At 37.5% G+C, this 16,604-nt stretch overlaps 3 protein-coding genes across 4 annotated transcripts; 2 read left to right on the top strand and 1 right to left on the bottom strand.

Annotated features, from left to right (window-relative positions):
• The first annotated feature begins 348 nt into the window (after positions 1 to 348).
• Positions 349 to 1,642, top strand: LOC136281058 (RNA polymerase II-associated protein 3-like). The gene is made up of 3 exons (XM_066167259.1): positions 349 to 1,112; positions 1,218 to 1,313; positions 1,413 to 1,642. Exons 1-3 carry the CDS (start codon positions 1,064 to 1,066, stop codon positions 1,511 to 1,513), a joined length of 246 nt encoding a protein of 81 aa, XP_066023356.1. The 5' UTR covers positions 349 to 1,063; the 3' UTR covers positions 1,514 to 1,642.
• Positions 1,643 to 2,183: 541 nt separating this feature from the next.
• On the bottom strand, positions 2,184 to 8,597 carry LOC131783035 (phenazine biosynthesis-like domain-containing protein). Of its 2 annotated transcripts, XM_066167255.1 has the most exons (11): positions 8,451 to 8,566; positions 6,792 to 6,844; positions 6,142 to 6,243; positions 5,465 to 5,563; positions 4,722 to 4,784; positions 4,322 to 4,374; positions 3,971 to 4,001; positions 3,390 to 3,474; positions 3,020 to 3,213; positions 2,877 to 2,939; positions 2,184 to 2,504 (listed from the first exon to the last, which is right to left on the bottom strand). In XM_066167255.1, the coding sequence occupies exons 3-11, from the start codon at positions 6,221 to 6,223 to the stop codon at positions 2,392 to 2,394; spliced, it is 783 nt and encodes a 260-aa protein (XP_066023352.1). In that variant the 5' UTR covers positions 6,224 to 6,243; positions 6,792 to 6,844; positions 8,451 to 8,566; the 3' UTR covers positions 2,184 to 2,391. The 2 variants fall into 2 exon arrangements, with proteins under 2 accessions (XP_066023352.1, XP_058955772.2); XM_059099789.2 differs by lacking the exon at positions 6,792 to 6,844 and having other exon boundaries at positions 6,142 to 6,241; positions 8,451 to 8,597.
• A 5,802-nt stretch (positions 8,598 to 14,399) lies between these two features.
• On the top strand, positions 14,400 to 15,604 carry LOC131783052 (neurogenic differentiation factor 1-like). The gene is made up of 2 exons (XM_059099805.2): positions 14,400 to 14,424; positions 14,586 to 15,604. The coding sequence occupies exon 2, from the start codon at positions 14,592 to 14,594 to the stop codon at positions 15,282 to 15,284; it is 693 nt and encodes a 230-aa protein (XP_058955788.1). The 5' UTR covers positions 14,400 to 14,424; positions 14,586 to 14,591; the 3' UTR covers positions 15,285 to 15,604.
• Positions 15,605 to 16,604: the final 1,000 nt, after the last annotated feature.

Genomic DNA, 16,604 nt, shown 5'->3' with positions numbered 1-16,604 from the left:
TTATTTAAAATCTCCTTTGCGCAAAAGGGCTTCAGCTATTATAATAGAACCATGAGCTGTGACTGGTCATCTTTACTTTCTTGCCAGTGTGCATTTATTATTATGAGAAATAAGAAAAGTTTACATGTTTATTTAGAGCTTTTTTCTTCAAACTGAATTACCTATCAATCGGGTGGTTTTCCCTCAGTTTAAGGAAAGTAGCCCCTAATCAGAAATTTTTTTGTGTGTTATTGAATCGATTTGAGACCATAAAAGTTATTTGCCTTTTTTTCATTCTTTTCCCAGTTTTTAAATTATTCTTCGTTCATTCATTTGTTCATTGAATTCTTCATTAATTCCTTTTTTATATTTCCCCTTTTCTCTTATCCCTGGGTGTCCGAGGATGGTACAACGATGGTACATCTCCCTTCTCCTGTCTGTGTCAGGTCTTCAGCACGCTATCCAATAAGGATTGTGATTTCAGAGTTCACTTCCCGCCGTATAAGCCTCTGGTGCATTGAAGTCATACTTCACCCTTGCGTATTACTTCATGATAATGGAGTGTGCTGCTTTCCCGTCCTCTTCTATGACTGATGCTATCTTTTGTCTCCCAGGAGAGAGGAGTGACAAGGGAAAGAATGGGATTAAAAGACAAACAAGGGAAGTGGGAATGGAGGATGAAAAAAGGAGAATTAGAGAATAACAAGGAGAAAAAGAAATGGGAAATAGAAGTGGATATGTAAGAGAGAGGAAGGAGGGTTCAGAAAAAGCTCACATGAAGGAAGAATAAGAACCGTTAATCGATAACGGATGAAAGGAAAGTGGAATACAGATCGAGAAAGAAAAAATGGGAAGAGAAAGGGAATGAATTTAAAGGGGGGTTGATAGGGAGAGATAGGTCATGTGGGAAAGGGAAGGATAGAAGGATATTAAGAAAGGGACAGAAAAGAGAATAAGGGAAAATGGGAATATAAATTACAAAGCAAGAGGCAAAGTTTAAAGGAGTCCTCAAAGAAGGTCATTTACTGACGTTGCACGTTTTTTTTTGTTTTGGTCAGTTCTCAGTAATAAACTTGTTGCTCCAATGTTAAGTAGCATTATAGCAGCCCTCAGCCAGGAAGTTGTTCCACAAGGTAAAGACAAACTTTAGCTTTTTAATTCAAGAACAATTGAGGATTGAAACCTTAGTCGGAGTGGAGTCATAATCTTATCCTATGATCACTTTGTTATTGTAACAGGAGAAGAAAAACTTGCTTGCCACATTCTGGGAGAGCTTAGTCATGTTGAACGATTCGATATGGTGTTGTTATTTATGTCGTCTAAAGAAAAGAAAGGTGAGAAACTCGGTTTTAAATTTCATTTGTTGTTGTTGTCTCAACAAATTGTTCCTTTGGGCCAGTTACATCAATTTAACAACTCATTTCTGTTATTAGAACTTCAACAGCTTTTCTCCAAGCTTCAAGTTGCGAGGGACCAGAAAAAGTTTGTCACAAGTGATGAATTTGAACAGCTACAAAAGAAGTACTGGAATTAGGAATCTAGTTCACTTTACTGTAGGACAAGTTATGTGTTAGACGTTTGACAATGTTATGAGTCTTCTTAGTTCCTTGCTCCACTTAAATCTTCTTAAAGCTGAAAGCACTACACGTTTGAAAGGGAGGGGGTGGGGGGGGGGGGGAGGGAGGTCCATCTTAAGGAAAAGAGAGCAACAAGGCAATGCCAAGTGAAAATAATATACCTTTCTGACAATGGTATCTTTCACCTTTGGGGACAAACACTGATAAGGTCTTTCTCAGCAATCTCTAACTTCCAGCATGACTAACTGAAACAACAAACTAAATCTCTTCTCTTTCTTGGTAATAATTAACTATTATCTGACCACGTTTCTCTAAATAAGAAATAAATTTAAAAAGATGTTGAAAATCTTTTTTAAGGAAGTTTGTGTGTCATAGTTGTCTTATGCATTTGTTTGGGCATTGACGGTACCTCAGATAATCTCTAGCGTATCATTTATGGCTGAAAGACTGTTTGCTGGTTAAATGAAAGGTATTACTTATGCTTAACAAGTGCATGTTTCAGAAACTTCTATGACAATACAAGTTTTAACTTTTGAAGAAATTATGTTTACAGAAAGTGTTTCCCTGAGAAACAACACCTAGGGTGTGGGAAGGTTGTAGTGAATGTATTCTCTTGAAGATCTCTAGTTATAGGATGTAATGTGAATTTTATTTGATGAAACAAAACTTAAAGTAGAAATGTGTTCCTTAACTATACAATCCTGGTTTTGTCCTTGTAATACAAGGTTGAATATTTCTGTATTGGTGTATGTCATATTGCGAGTGTTCTCTGTAACTGCAATTCTTTTGCTTTGCTATGTTATTTATCGAAAAGGTTGGGGTTGCATGACACCTGTCATAAGCGTATGCTTCCTTGAAGAACTAAGACTGCTTGTCCAGCAATGTCAACTCTGTTGTTTTCCCTGACATCAATTCTCAGTTCTCCACCACGCGATGAACACTGACGAGCTAAAAAAAGAAAATGATATGATAGAAAAGTCAGATTAAACTTCCCCAAACATTGATATGAACGTGACAGGGAGACATTTCAAGTTAAACACAATATGGATGGTTGATCAAGCTTAACACAGCCTTTAAAGATAAACTCAAAGAGCGACGATTCAAGACACCAATTTTGTAATCATCTGGGTTGGATCAAACTACACAACAAACTGACCCCTCTAATCAGGAAATATACCCTTGTAAGGCCAAATAAAAGGCAAGCTTTGCTGTTTTTTGTTTTGTTTGGAATGGGTATACTAAAAACTCGGGCAAATGTCACTAACTCCAAAATTCAGACAGCACATTTCAAACAACCTTACATGGAATTATGGAACTCACCATACAAATCGTTTTTTTTCAGTCTTTGTGACCAATAACTAGCAAGAACTGTATGTGCCGAGCCTAAAAGAAAGATTGTAATGTTAAAAAAGGAAACTAACATTAATGAATAGAACTACCTTAAAAGCTATTTTAAAACTCACCAGTTACTGGGTCCTCAGATATTCCAACCCAAGGAGCAAAGTAACGTGAAACAAAGTCATACACCTCACCGCTACCATCCACACACCCATTTGCCTTAGTCCCCTGCAGGGTTACAATCACACCACGGACAAGTCCAGACAAGGGGGCGGACAACATAGCCTGGAAGTCTGGGGAGAGGTTTTCCAAATCTTCTCTGTGAGCAAAAGTTAAAGATTTATCAGAAATACAATGCTATTCAATGACTGAGTGTAGCCTCAATAAGACAAACGTGTAGTCGAATTGTGTAACGAGGTTTGCCCCTTAGCCCACACTTCCTAATTTTATGTAAGTAATTTTATGTTCTTTTTAATTCTTATTCCATGACCTGACCTTGTCAATGAAGGCTCCAAACACAAGAGAAGTTTCTTGGTTGTCTTGGAGTATTCTACGTCTTTTACCTTTAGGTCACCTACAACTGATAACAATTTTCAGTTACTGATTTATCTTCTAATAAGTATTTTTAGTTAAGTAAATTTTGCTTATTTGACCTATTTCCTTCCTACAGTGAACAGAATGAATGATAGGCTTGTTAGATTGAGAGACCGTAGATTACTTGTGGTCACGGCTTTGCTGTTCCAGACACCTCCCTTTCTGACTTCGTTATTTTGAAGGGTTGAAATTTCTAAGGCCCTTCACTCTCACCAGGCCTCTGGGCCATGGAGTGAAAATGGAGTTTTGGAAAATGTCAGGAAAACCGGTTGAAATACAAGAAATGGGGGGGGGGGGGTGGGTGGGGTTGGAGGTAACATGGGATGTGATGGTGTTCCATCCAGATGGAGTGGTAGTATTTGAGTCACTTGATGCTTCAGAACCAGCAGTTTCCAAGACTTAACTTTTAGAGGTATAACACCCAGACCAAAATGGGCTTCTCCCTGTCTCTTGTAAAAATTGTTGAAGAAAAAGTTGTTTACCTGCTTTAACTAATCTCTTCATTGCTTCTTCCTGACATAAATGAAATGTAAGCGATTGATTTTAAGGTGAGAACATGCTTTGAACAAACTAGTTGAACAAGTTTTGATTCTCCCACAAAACAGCTGCTACAATAATCATAAATATTATGCTATACCCAATTATAGACAATATTGGTTGGTAGGAATTTTCTAACTTGAATTTTCATGAAAAAATTCCCAGACAGAGTATCCCACTTTTCATATTAGTGGCAAATAAACAAAATTTAAGATAATGTTAATTTTTAACATTCAAGGCCAGATGTGAATTTGGTACCCTATGCTGTACATAAACACAATGAAATTAACACATACTTTAGGTAATGGTTCACAGCTGTTCAAAGGGAAGTTTAAACAAATTGATGAACCTGTAACAGAAAAAGAAAAAAGGAAATTAAAATATGATTGCCAGCTGCAACATTCTTGCCCAAATTCATTAAGAGCACAATTAGATTCGACTTGTCAATTTCATTTTAAGATCTTGCAAATAATAAATACCACTAGTATTACCCAATGCAACTTTCTAGTATTATTTTGATGGACCAGAAAATTACTGTAGACATTTGCTTTGACAAGGGGCTAGTGCTTGGAATGTCAGCTTTACAAACTCTCTACGGTGGACAATTTATATCATCAAGTTTGAACTTCTTTAAGAAAACCAAAGTATCTAACTGTGCACTTTTAGTTAGCCTTTTACATCAAATAGGACTCCTACCTTCCTGTCTTGCCGTTAATTTCCCACTTAATGTTTCGAATGTTACTTCAGCATTTGCATTACCTAGTAAGGGTATGTTCAATGATTTCATGATTACATATTAACAAATTACCAAGCTGAAACTAATAATAAAATTATGGAAGCCTCGAAATGTAATTTTCAGCTTTTATTTTTAGGGCAAATAAAAAGAGTGCTGTAATGACACCTGTTATTTGCCTGTTATTCTTGACTAGTCAGAATGCTGTGTTTGTGGATAAACATAGGAAATTTGAAAATAAATGACAAGTTGGGAGGCTCTTGTTTCAACAACCTCATTCCCAGGTCTCTCTTTATTTCCTTCCTTTGGTAAAGGAAGGGTAGAACTAAGACCCTGAGAGTGAGGTTGTTGTTTTGAGACTCCCTGCCAGCTTATAACTCACTTACAAGTGTGAAAGCCCACAGGTACCCCAGCTCACAGGCTACCCAGGGGATAAGAGGTCCAAAGAGGATGGTAGATGGCCAGTAACAAGCTTTTATTAAAACCACAACTTTCTTAACCCTTTAACTCCTAAGATCTGATTGTTAATTCTCCCCTTTAGCTACTACACAGTTCCTTGTAAATAAGTTATGAGGATTTGGTGTTAGATCATGATAACAACTTCTACCTGATAGATTTAAGTATTCTGATTACCTGTTTGCTGGATAGTGCATGGGTATTGTAGGGAGAAGTTACTTGTTAATCACTTCTGAGAGTTACACCTCACCTATGGAGTTAAACAAAACAGCTGCTGAGGCTAAAGTTGCATGTCCACATAAAGGCACTTCACATGCTGGGGTAAACCAACGAAGACCAAAACAGGAACCTACAATATATAAAATTAGAATTCAGTATACAACATAGGCAGAGAGGTGAAAAAGTTCAGGTCATACAAAACTTACACTAAGATTAATTCGTGTTTCACCAGAATCAGTTTGCTCTCAAAATATGTTGTAATTTTCAGCCATAAAGGTAGATTTTCAAACAATGTTTCTACGTTCAGTTATGTCCAATACATGAAAATGCTTACTATGAACAGATATAGTAATGACGTAAAAGAACAGAGGAAAACTAACTTAAGGTAATGCACACGTTTTGGATATTTAACAAGAGGATAAAATAAGTCATCACATGTGTCCAGGACAATAACTGTTCACACCCTAACATCAATATGCATATTCTCCATACTGTTCTTCCTACATTTCCTCAGGTGCTGATGAGGAGAATTTGCCTGACTATCAAGAGCCTCTGTAGTTGATCATTTCCTTTATTCTTGTGACCTCAAGGTGTGATTCAGAGGTGACATAAGAAGAAATTAGATGAAGGTCCATTGTAGGGTCAAAGGGATCAAGAAGAAGGACTAACTTAGTTAAATGGATGCTATTTGCTGTGATTATTCCTAACCTTTCGAGTATGTGTCTTGCTCAGTTTTTTGGAGGATAAAAGCAGTTTCAGACAAATTCATTTCATTTGCTATCCTTTGCATGGTGTTGTCACTTAATTCCTAAATTTAAGACAAAAGCAGATGGAATCTAAGCTTAAGTAAAACTCAGTTGGGTTTGGTGAACCTAACCTTTTGAATATGTGTCAGGTTCATTTTTTTCCAGGATAAAGGCTGTTTCCAATAAGTTAATTTCTTTTGCAACTTTTTGCAAGATGTCATCACTAATTGCTGCTTGTTAGAACAAATTAATTCAATAAAAATTACTGGTACACATCAATTTGCAAATTACACCAGTGGAAGAAGATAATGGTGCACTTGAAATTTCAAAAGAGAACAACCTCACTTGCATAGATTCCATAAATAAAACAATTTTAAATATGAGCACAGTTCAAAATGACTACAATGAAACACGCATGATTCCCTGTAACTCTGAGTTTCGTGCTTACGCACTCATCAGACAGACACTGACGAGTGCGTAAGCATGAAACTCAGAGTTACAGGGAATTTCATTTTAGTCATTTTGAACTGTATTTCGCTCTACACTCGTGTGTTGAGCACTTTCCAACAGCATTTGCTACAATTTCCCACAATTAAATGTGAGTACATATCTTTTTTTAATTGAGAAAAATTCCATAACCCCTTGACTGCCATCACCAAAAAGTCCTGTGCCAATGCAAATTGACTTATTGTTTTTTAGAAATGTTAAGGACACTAGCCAGAAGCTCATTTTTATTAAATTGATTATTGATTAGTTCAATAATAGCAGAATGATCCTAGATACCAACATAGTTGCATTGTTTATCTGTTGGTCTATATTTCTATTGTTATGAAATAGATATATATATATATATATATATATATATATATATGTATGTATTATATATAGGTATATATATTTCTATTGGTTTTGTAATCGGACCTTCCAAGGTCACCACACACATATAAAAGCGAGTTTAGTGTCCCTGTAATCAGTTCTTTGTAAGTTTTTGAGTAGCCTTGGTAAACTCTCGTCCTTTTGTTTCTTAAACCTTTGGCATAAGCGAGACCAATATGTAAGTACTTTTGTAACTTTGTTCTTCTAAGTTTAGTTTTCCAGCATTGGGCAAAAGTATACAAACAGATATTTTGTTGTATTGCCATATTTTCAATTGATTTGAGATTTAAAGGCCAAAATTGTATCAGATGCAAGTGAAAGCCCACCATTTACATATAAGAACAATGGGCTGTTAACCAGCCACCAAAATTCTTAATAATTTGTACCGAAATTTTTGTCCTTTGACATAGTTTGTTCTGATTTATTGGGGTATTTGTATTGTTCATTGTCATTATAATCTTGTTATCAGCATAAAGGCCCAGTTTTTTACACGCTATTTTTGATTATGTATTTCGCAACATTTCAATAGATTGATAGAACTTCGTTGTATTATTGTTGCAGTTTACAATTGACTGATTGATTGTGAGATTGATCGTTGATTGTGGTTTGTGGTCGATTGCTTGCAGGATTGAAGATTTGTGTGAACGGTCAACTTCGGTCTGTTATTCTTCAATCTCGATCTGTAAAAATAGCTCCTAAACACCTTGTTAATCGCGTCTTGGAGTGACACCCCTTGGGATCTTATAAACTATATTTGTTTTGGTCGCTACAAGCGCTACAAGAGTTTTTAACTAGTTTTGAGCTTTGGAGGCCAGATTATTTTACATTTCCAATGCTGGAGATTTGACTGTTACTGTCATAACTTTCGATGTACTGAGTATGTCATGTAGGCAGTGAAGGGGTTAATTAAGTGTCACTTTGTAGTAATGTAATTGGAATTAAGAGATACAGTGTACATATGCGGTCAATTTTACACCAGCACACTCTAAATTTAAGACCCCCATCAATCCTCTCAATTCTCAAGCCACATGATAAATTTTAGGTAAAAGAAAATAATAGGAAAGTTTTTCTTTTAAGGCATAATACGTTTGCTGTTTGAATTGAACAACCCCCAACCAACTTCCTGTCATCCTTAAATTCTGAGGGTGGGAAACGAGTCAGTTTTGGTGCAAATCCCTTCCCAAAAGTTTCGAAGCAAAATGCTTTTCAGGTCCCAGTTTTCAGGGGGAAAAGAATAGAGGCAAAACGTAAATACAACCCGGTGAATTCACTTTTATTTTTCCGTATTGAAAGAGGCAAGTTCAAGTGACCTGATTCAAGGCGAATTTAATGATATTGTCACACAATCGTCTTCCTAGCCCAATCTCACGCTTGTTGCTATTGAAAGTTTCTTACCCTTGATCCCACGAGGCATACAGCAGCTGGATTCCCGCCAAAAGGTTTGTCGGTGAATGCATCGACTACAAAGATTGGAAAACTCGCTTCGACCGCCATCTTGAATAATGTCGTCTCCAATCTTCCCCGGAATACATTTTTTCCAACACGTTGAGTTAGGAGGGAGAGGCCGGTATAGGCTCTTTTCGTCCTTCGACTGTTCGTTCGTTCGTTCGTCTTTTCGTTTGTTCGTTCGTTCGTTCGTTCGTTAGCTCGTTCGTTTCTTTCTTCGTTCGTTCGTTAGTTCGCTCGTTTTCTTGCTCGCTCCCTCTTTCGTTCGCTTGCTTGATAAGTCCTTCGTGGCTGGAAAATTGAATCTCTCAACGGATCTAGGAATTATTTAAAATCTCCTTTGCGCAAAAGGGCTTCAGCTATTATAGTGGAGCCGTGAGCCGTGACTGGTCATCTTTTATTTTCTTGCCAGTGTGCATTTATTATTATGAGAAATAAGAATATTTTACATGTTTATTTAGAGCTTTTTTCTTCAAACTGAATTACCCATCAATCGGGCGGTTTTCACTCAGTTTAAGGGAAGCAGCTCCTAATCAAGAATTTTTTTGGTGTTATTGAATCGATTTGAGACCATAAAAAGTATTTGCCCTTTTTTCATTCCTTTCCCAGTTTTTAAATTACTCTTCGTTCATTCATTTGTTCATTCAATTCTTCATTAATTCCTTTTCTTTATTTCCCCTTTTCTCTTATCTTATTGCTTTTCTATATTTTCACGACATCAAATCCTTTGCAAATCCTAGAAGTGTTTAGAACTCTTGTCGCATATGGATCTGATATATGTCCCGATTGGCTATTTTTCTTCAGCTGTATTCAGAACACGTGCCGTGTAGTAATGGCCCAGCGCACCACAGAGTTCTCAACAGTTTCATCGGTAGAGCATTGGAGCGCGGAACCTTTCCTGAAGGCTAGGGTTGGATTCCTTATAGGAACTCAGTTTTTTATATTTCTACTACGCTTGTGATTAGATTGACTACATTTTCCTTTCAATTCTTGGTAGCTTTGTTCACAGAACATCCCGCCGCGAAATCGGGAGATCTAAGGTTCAACTTTAAATCCTGGCGAAAGACTCGGATTTTACTTCGTCTAGATCTCCCTCTTGCGACAAGTATCTACTTTCTTTTTCCTTTCCCTTTGTCAAAATCGTTAAAAAATTGTTATTTCGGAAACTTTTCTATCAAAAATTTACTGGGTCAAAACATCAGCTGTAATATCGGCCAAGGCGGTAAGGTGGACTGAAACCAATATAAGAAATGCATGCATGTCGTTGAAACAAACTTGGCGCCTTATAGATATCTCTTTTTTTGTTTTATCTCATTCATATCTAAATCATTCAATATCAGTTTATTAAGCAATAGACCCGCAAGTTATTCACGGCACATTTGAAAACCCACGCGAGCCGAAGCTTAAAGTTTACAATTTTACTGAGTGTTGTCCCAACATCACTGAGAGGGGTTATTACGCCTGTAAAACCAATAGAATGCGCAGTCTATTGCTTTCAAAAAATAGTAACGAGTTTACTAGTGGATAAAATATAGGCTTCTGACCAATCAGCATACACACAGTGTTCCAGTTACATCACGTATGCTACTTGAGTAAGTCACGACTGAAAGTTTTAAAAGTGTTAATAACTATTTCAGTTTGATGCATGCAGGATTTTGATGAGAATTTAAACAAATTGCAGTGATGCTGCATAATGTGACGCGAAACCAGTCGACCTCATAACCTGAAAAAGACTGACAATATGCTGTCGTAAGGATGTAACCCATATCAGAAGTGACTACATTGAGACAGACGGTAGAACCTCATTACTCGTTTCGGAGGAACTGGCGCACTGCCTTTACCCCTTAGAAGAGTCGATTTAGCGATGCTATGATTTCGGGCGTTTTGAAACGGCTAAACGAACGTTATCGTCAACGGGAACTTTAGGAGTATAGCAAGTTTAGAAATGATGTTAACTGAGGTCACAAAAAAAAAAAAAGCAAAGACGGTGGAGTGTTTTGTTTCGTGGGGAAACAAAAACGCATCTCTCACTCTACTTCCTGAAAACATCCTTCGCGCAGCTGCTGGCACAAGCAAACTTCTTTGCAATCTTAATAGTGTTCAGCATGTCCGTGATTTATTTGTTACAACATACTACTTCGCTAAGCAAGTTCCTGATAAAGGGATTTTGAAGAAGTCACGAAACTGAATATTTCGCCAAGTCAGCTCTATGCTGCTTTTTCAAAAGTACAGAGTCCTTACCGATAGGCAATGGTGGGCATGTTCTGCCGGCCCTCGCCAACATTTTGTTTTGTGGTCGGCTGAAGTTCCCCCTAACCCCTTACTCCGCCTCCTTAGAGGAGTACCGCTAGGGAGTACCCTTAGGGAGTACTCTGAGGGAATACCCTTAGGGAGTACTCTTAGGGAATACCCTTAGGGAGTACCCTCGACCGTGGTCAGGAATTTGCACCTAAAGCAGGCTAAACTGTAAATTACCTCGAGGCTTTGGCTAACTTCACCGGTTTCACACTTTATTATAAACTCATATACACTTTATTGTAAACTCAGCTCGCTGATAGAATCTGAATACCTGGAATACCCCCTAAATGTTTGTCAAACGACCCGGGATACATAGACCTGCAATAAATTCAAGTAAAATATTTTTAACATACCTCTACTAGATCAAGCCCGGTAAAATACTTGGTTTACCTGAATTATACTTTCTTAAACTTTTTTTATTACACTTTTTTTGCCGGGGTTTTCAGAATGAATCAAAAAAGAGGAAAAAAATGAACGTTTCTATGTGGTGGAGTACTTTCGACAGTTTAGCTTTAACCAAACCACTACTATCGTAACCCAAAGGATGACCACTAGATATCGAATATATAAACTCAAAGAAAATGCGTGCCAAACGCAGGAAAATGCACATGACTATGCGAGCCGTGATTGGCTTAGAATTAGAATATAATTGGTTTAGAATTTGCATCTGATTGGTTGAAAAAGTGACGCCAGTTTTCCAAGCCAATGGTAGAGAGCAGAAAAACAAACAAACAGTTACAGGTTTTTATTACTTGGTTTTTATCACTTGTTTGTAAGTTTCTCTAACTTGTTTTTGTACTGAAAATTTAGTGTGATTTTGACACAGTTTTAATTTGACTTTGTTTTATTCATACTATTAGTTCTCTCTCCTCAGCAGAATTACCTCCGACAATTAAGATTTATTAGTAATAACTTTTGCTAATCCTCACCACCTGAAGTCTCACGAAGTATAAGTATTGTGTGGTGAGATTTTATCAGCTGTCTTTAGGATGCAGAAATCAAAAGATTAAGGACATTACAAAATGATTTTTCGTGTCGTGCTAAATTTCAGTCTATCGCCTAAAGGAAACCAATAATATTTTAGACAGATCTGAAAACACTAAAGACGAAGGAGATAAAGAGAGCGAGAAAGGATGGTTGTTAAAATATGGAGACTTTGACCTTTCGCAGATATCAAAACGTGTGCAAGTGTTACCTTCGGTACGTGGGCAAGTGTTTCCTTCGGATGCAGCATTACAGCTCTCATTTTGTTCTTTGTTCTGCGATTTTATCTGTTTGCCGAGTTAAATTACGTTGACTCATCCACGTGCGTTATACTCGAGGAAGCATTCGGGCTTTTCTCAAGAGACAACGTCATCAAGTCATTCAAACGGAAATGAGCTCCAAGAACGTTTATCAGAAAACGTTTTGAAGGGCCTCGAGGTTTTGTGATTAGAATTGATTTGAATGTTTGTTGCTATGTTTGACTAGTCTTCCTTTGCACATGTGTTGAGTGACCCGATAAATATCTCACTAAATCGGCTAATTTTGCGGGGCGTGTGCCTTTGTTTGATAATGAAGCGTCACTGACAATGTTTTCAGCCGTTCATTTAGGAGTAGAATGATATCAAATGGGTAATTAGATATTTGATGCTGGTAAATACGTTGATTTATGGACCTGCTGGAGCAGTTTCTGTTCTAGTGGGGTGCAACAACAACTTCCATAATATTTCCTTAACTGCGGATGCTATAAAATAAAATGTATACCTAAAATGGTCAAACCCATATCTCATTTTACCCCTCATTTTCTCTCAAGTCCAAAAAATCTCTACCCTGTGAAGTAGGGCGAGCTGTTTTTACCCCATTTGCCCCCTGTTTAACGTTTATTATATTTTTTGATTAAGGAAAGATAAATAGCAAAGACACAAGCGAATAAAAGCATAGTGTGTTAGCGTAATCTACGGATTAAGGATCAGATTTACACACAGGAGGAGCAAAGCTCTTCACATTGAGGCCTGAAGTGTTGAAGATGCTTAGAGAATCCCACACGTGGCCTATATTGTGAGCTCGTGTCATTATAGCCGGGTTACCTAAGAAATGAACAGATTTGTCGAGCTTTATTAATTGCCAGGCATTGTTGATCAAATTCCGTGCACATCCTAATAACAATGTTTATTAGACAGAGAAAAATGACTCGTCAGATGGGCAAAACGTGTAAGGACAATCGCTCAGGTCCTCCGCCCTAAAACGGTTTTGTATTGAGAGATAAAAGGAAGATGGTAAAGCAGAGCCCGCCACTGAAAATATCAATTATTCACCATCAAGACATGCAGCTTTTGTTACGCTCAAACAAAAGGCTCTTTTTCATAAAACATGTTGCGATAGAAAGCGAAAATGTTCCGTTTCGTGAACTCTACGATGTGATAAACACCACCCCTCTACGAAGAACACTCTTGGAGCACATCTCAGCACGAGTGCAATATTGGACCTTTAATATTGTCGACGATAACGGCTTCTTTGCAGTTAAGAGGCTTTAAAGTGAAAATAAGGCGAATAAAATATCGGGCTATGGCAGTTTTTTCAAGTGACAATGGATTACACTAGGTTTTCTAAGGCCCCTATTTTCGTTCATTTTTGTTATTTTAATCAGTTATTTTGACGTTAAGTTCATTAATAGGAGTGTGTCGGCGACTCAAAGATGTGTTTAAATTCCCAAGAATCCTTTGAAAAGTTAATTTCAGCGCATTTCCGTAAATTTAGGACGATAACGGAAAGTGGATCGCGTTTTTCGCTCCAACACGAACAATCCTCCCATCTCGTGTCGCCATCCAAATTTAAATATTCGACGAAATGCAAATTAGATTTAAGCCCTGCCATTGACAAAAACATGTGGATAAATTCTTCTTAGAGGACGAGAAAGAATTTGAATTTCATGTTGTGAGTTTAAAATCATACCCGCACCCTTAAAAAACAGTTATTTTTCGCGCCGTTTTTATGAGTTGGTTAGGAAAACCAAAAGATCCGCGCATGCGTAGTTGTTATCAAGTTAAATTTGACTCGTAGATTTTCCATGTATTAGTCGCAAACAAGGAGAAGAGTTTTTCTTGGAGGATTTTGCAACGAAAGTGGTTTGAATTTCTTTTATTAATTGAGCTGATTTAATAAAAGTACCCTTCGCGAACAATAGTTCGGACATTGAAAAGCATGCTCACTTTTGTTTTATTATTGAGAAAAAATTCTTTTATATTCGGAGAAGTTTTTTTTACGGAATTATTGTACAAAAGTTCAATGCTTGATAGATAGCTTCCTACAACCCTCGCTGGTCTCTCACCTATTGAAAGAAAAAGAAGCGGCATCACACTCTAGGAAATCAAGTCACATTAAAACAATGTTTAGACATTTCTTTTATCCCCGGCTCGCGAGGAAGCTCGTTTGAATTGCAGTGTTATTTTGTTGTTAACGGACATGTCAGCATCCGAGCCGGTGCGCGTTAATGCAAACGTTCTCACTAATTGGTTTTGTGATTATGCCGTCGCTCCTTTGTATACATGAGACACACAGGTAGTACAGGGACTAAATAAAAGGGGCACGTGAGATAAAAATCTTGCTCATTTGATAATACACACAGTGAGGCACCGGGTAGTGGGTAAGGTTTCTTATTTCTCTCTTCATCGTGATATAAATTTTCATGTTCATTTCTTACCTAGTGCATTATGTTTCGATATGTTTTTTAGCCTTCTCTGTTTGAAGTTGACAAGGTTTTCGTCGTATTTATTCGATATAATGGTCCGTTTTTAAACCTCGTAGATTAAAATGGAAGATATCTTTCACGGAAGTTTTTACAACGAACCGGCCTTTGACGGTGCTTTTCTGAACGATGGCTTCGCCCCCGAGAGTCGAGTCGGTTTTGGCCTCACAGATGAGCAGCTGAATTCGATCGTCAAGTACAGAGACACAGAGTATCCTTCAACAGCTACCACCGTGCAATACCATGAATTATCTACCTTTTCGTACGACAAAACTCCACAATGCCAAGCGTCAGGCCAAACGCTTCAGGACAGTACGCCTACAACCTTGGAGGTGCTGGATGAAATCTGTCTGGGTAATAACACGCTGGAAAATACTGAGACCACGGGAACCTACGACGGTGATGTTTGCCCACGACAAGGCCGCGGACAACCTTTGAAAAAAATGCGCCGTCTTCGCGCCAACGATCGAGAACGGCGTCGAATGCGGTCTTTGAACAGAGCATTAGAAAGCCTCAAGAAATGTTTACCAGTTCCGCAAAGCAAGCGGCGCGTGACCAAGCTAGAAATACTTCGAATCGCTTGTAATTACATCCGGTCACTCTCGGACACTCTCAGCGAAGATTCACGAGGTAACGACGGCCCGAGTCGGGGAAGAAAGTCACGATCCCGCGGGATTGTCGGTGATCCCGTTGTAAACGGGTTTTCAGTCGCCCAAAGGTTAGAAATTCTGTCGGGAAATAACACAAACCGCATTTGAGCTGAAGAAATTCTAACGTTTTACAGGTCTATAAACTAGCTAGATTTTCTCATTGTTGCTGAGTAATTATGTATTTAATCTTCGATAATTCCGGTGAGAAGGTTGCATTTTATTGTTAATATTGTCAGATAGATGTCGACTTTGGACACCTTAAGCTTGTAAATATATCGAACGTGGTTTTTGAAAGATATTTTGAAGTCAGTAAACAAGCGTCGAAATAACTGATATGTTGCCCGAGAAACAGCGTTGGATTTGTCTTACAAATCTAGAGAGCCATCTGAACTTTTACGCATCAAATGGTTTATAACTGTGCCTTTTCATGTATGTGTTTCAATTACTGCATCTAATTTCATTGAGACTTTTAACTTCGTGTTATACGCTGCTATAAGGTAGAAAAACAACAGCGAATTCAGTAAAGAAAAAAAAATGGGAAAAAATGTTTGGTGCCCTTTATATCCGTTTAAATTTCAAACGGAAGGCGCATTTACTTATTGTGATATTTCTGCATGTTATGTTGAAAACATAAACAGCTGAAACTGGCAAATATACATATGATAGAGACGATAATTAAAATGATTGTTTTTGAAAATCATGAATGGAATACTGAATGTGTTGTGGTGTACTTATAATGGGCAAAAAAATAATACAATATTATGTCGAAGTAAAGTATAGAATATTACTACCCCCTACCGAGCAAAATAAAATTGGGATACATAGTAACTTTTAGGTCACAAAAAAACCCGCGCTTACTTTAATTTATGAAATATCCTTGGGCACAAGTCATAAGCGCTGCTCGTAAAAAATTACTTTGGGGTCGGTTTGTTTCGATGATTCCTTTCAGAATTCACAGAGTTTGTCTTTCAACCTTAAAGATGCTGATTTCTTCGTCTTTAGAAGTTTCTTTCCGTCATGTTTTAATCGACATGTACTTAGTTTTCCTCCTTCCTCTGCATAACCTCTTTAAAATATTTGACGCTTGAATGAGAAGCTACATAAAGATTACCAAGCCCTTACACTTGATTGCTCTTGAATAACCGCTCATATTTAATCCATTGTGTAAACATAATTACTCTGGTGAATGGTTTTTCCACAATGGGAGAAGACTATTTAGCACAGAGATCAGTGTCTTTCGATCTACAACAAATTGTATCTAAAACAGCGAGATTTACGCACTCAGTAAATGATGATAAATTGTAGAACTCAAAATCAGTCAAGCTTGGTCAAGTGCATGATTTGCAAATTACCAAGCGTGGTTTGCCTGGCAAGTTGTTGATATTGACTTCTTAATGATACACGTGATAAGTTTTATTAAGTACTTGT

This window comes from Pocillopora verrucosa, chromosome 5 (assembly GCF_036669915.1).
Source record: "Pocillopora verrucosa isolate sample1 chromosome 5, ASM3666991v2, whole genome shotgun sequence".
Taxonomy (NCBI): Eukaryota; Metazoa; Cnidaria; class Anthozoa; order Scleractinia; family Pocilloporidae; genus Pocillopora; species Pocillopora verrucosa.
The sequence above is the reverse complement of the archived record's forward strand: the minus strand, read 5'-3'. Positions and strand labels throughout refer to the sequence as shown.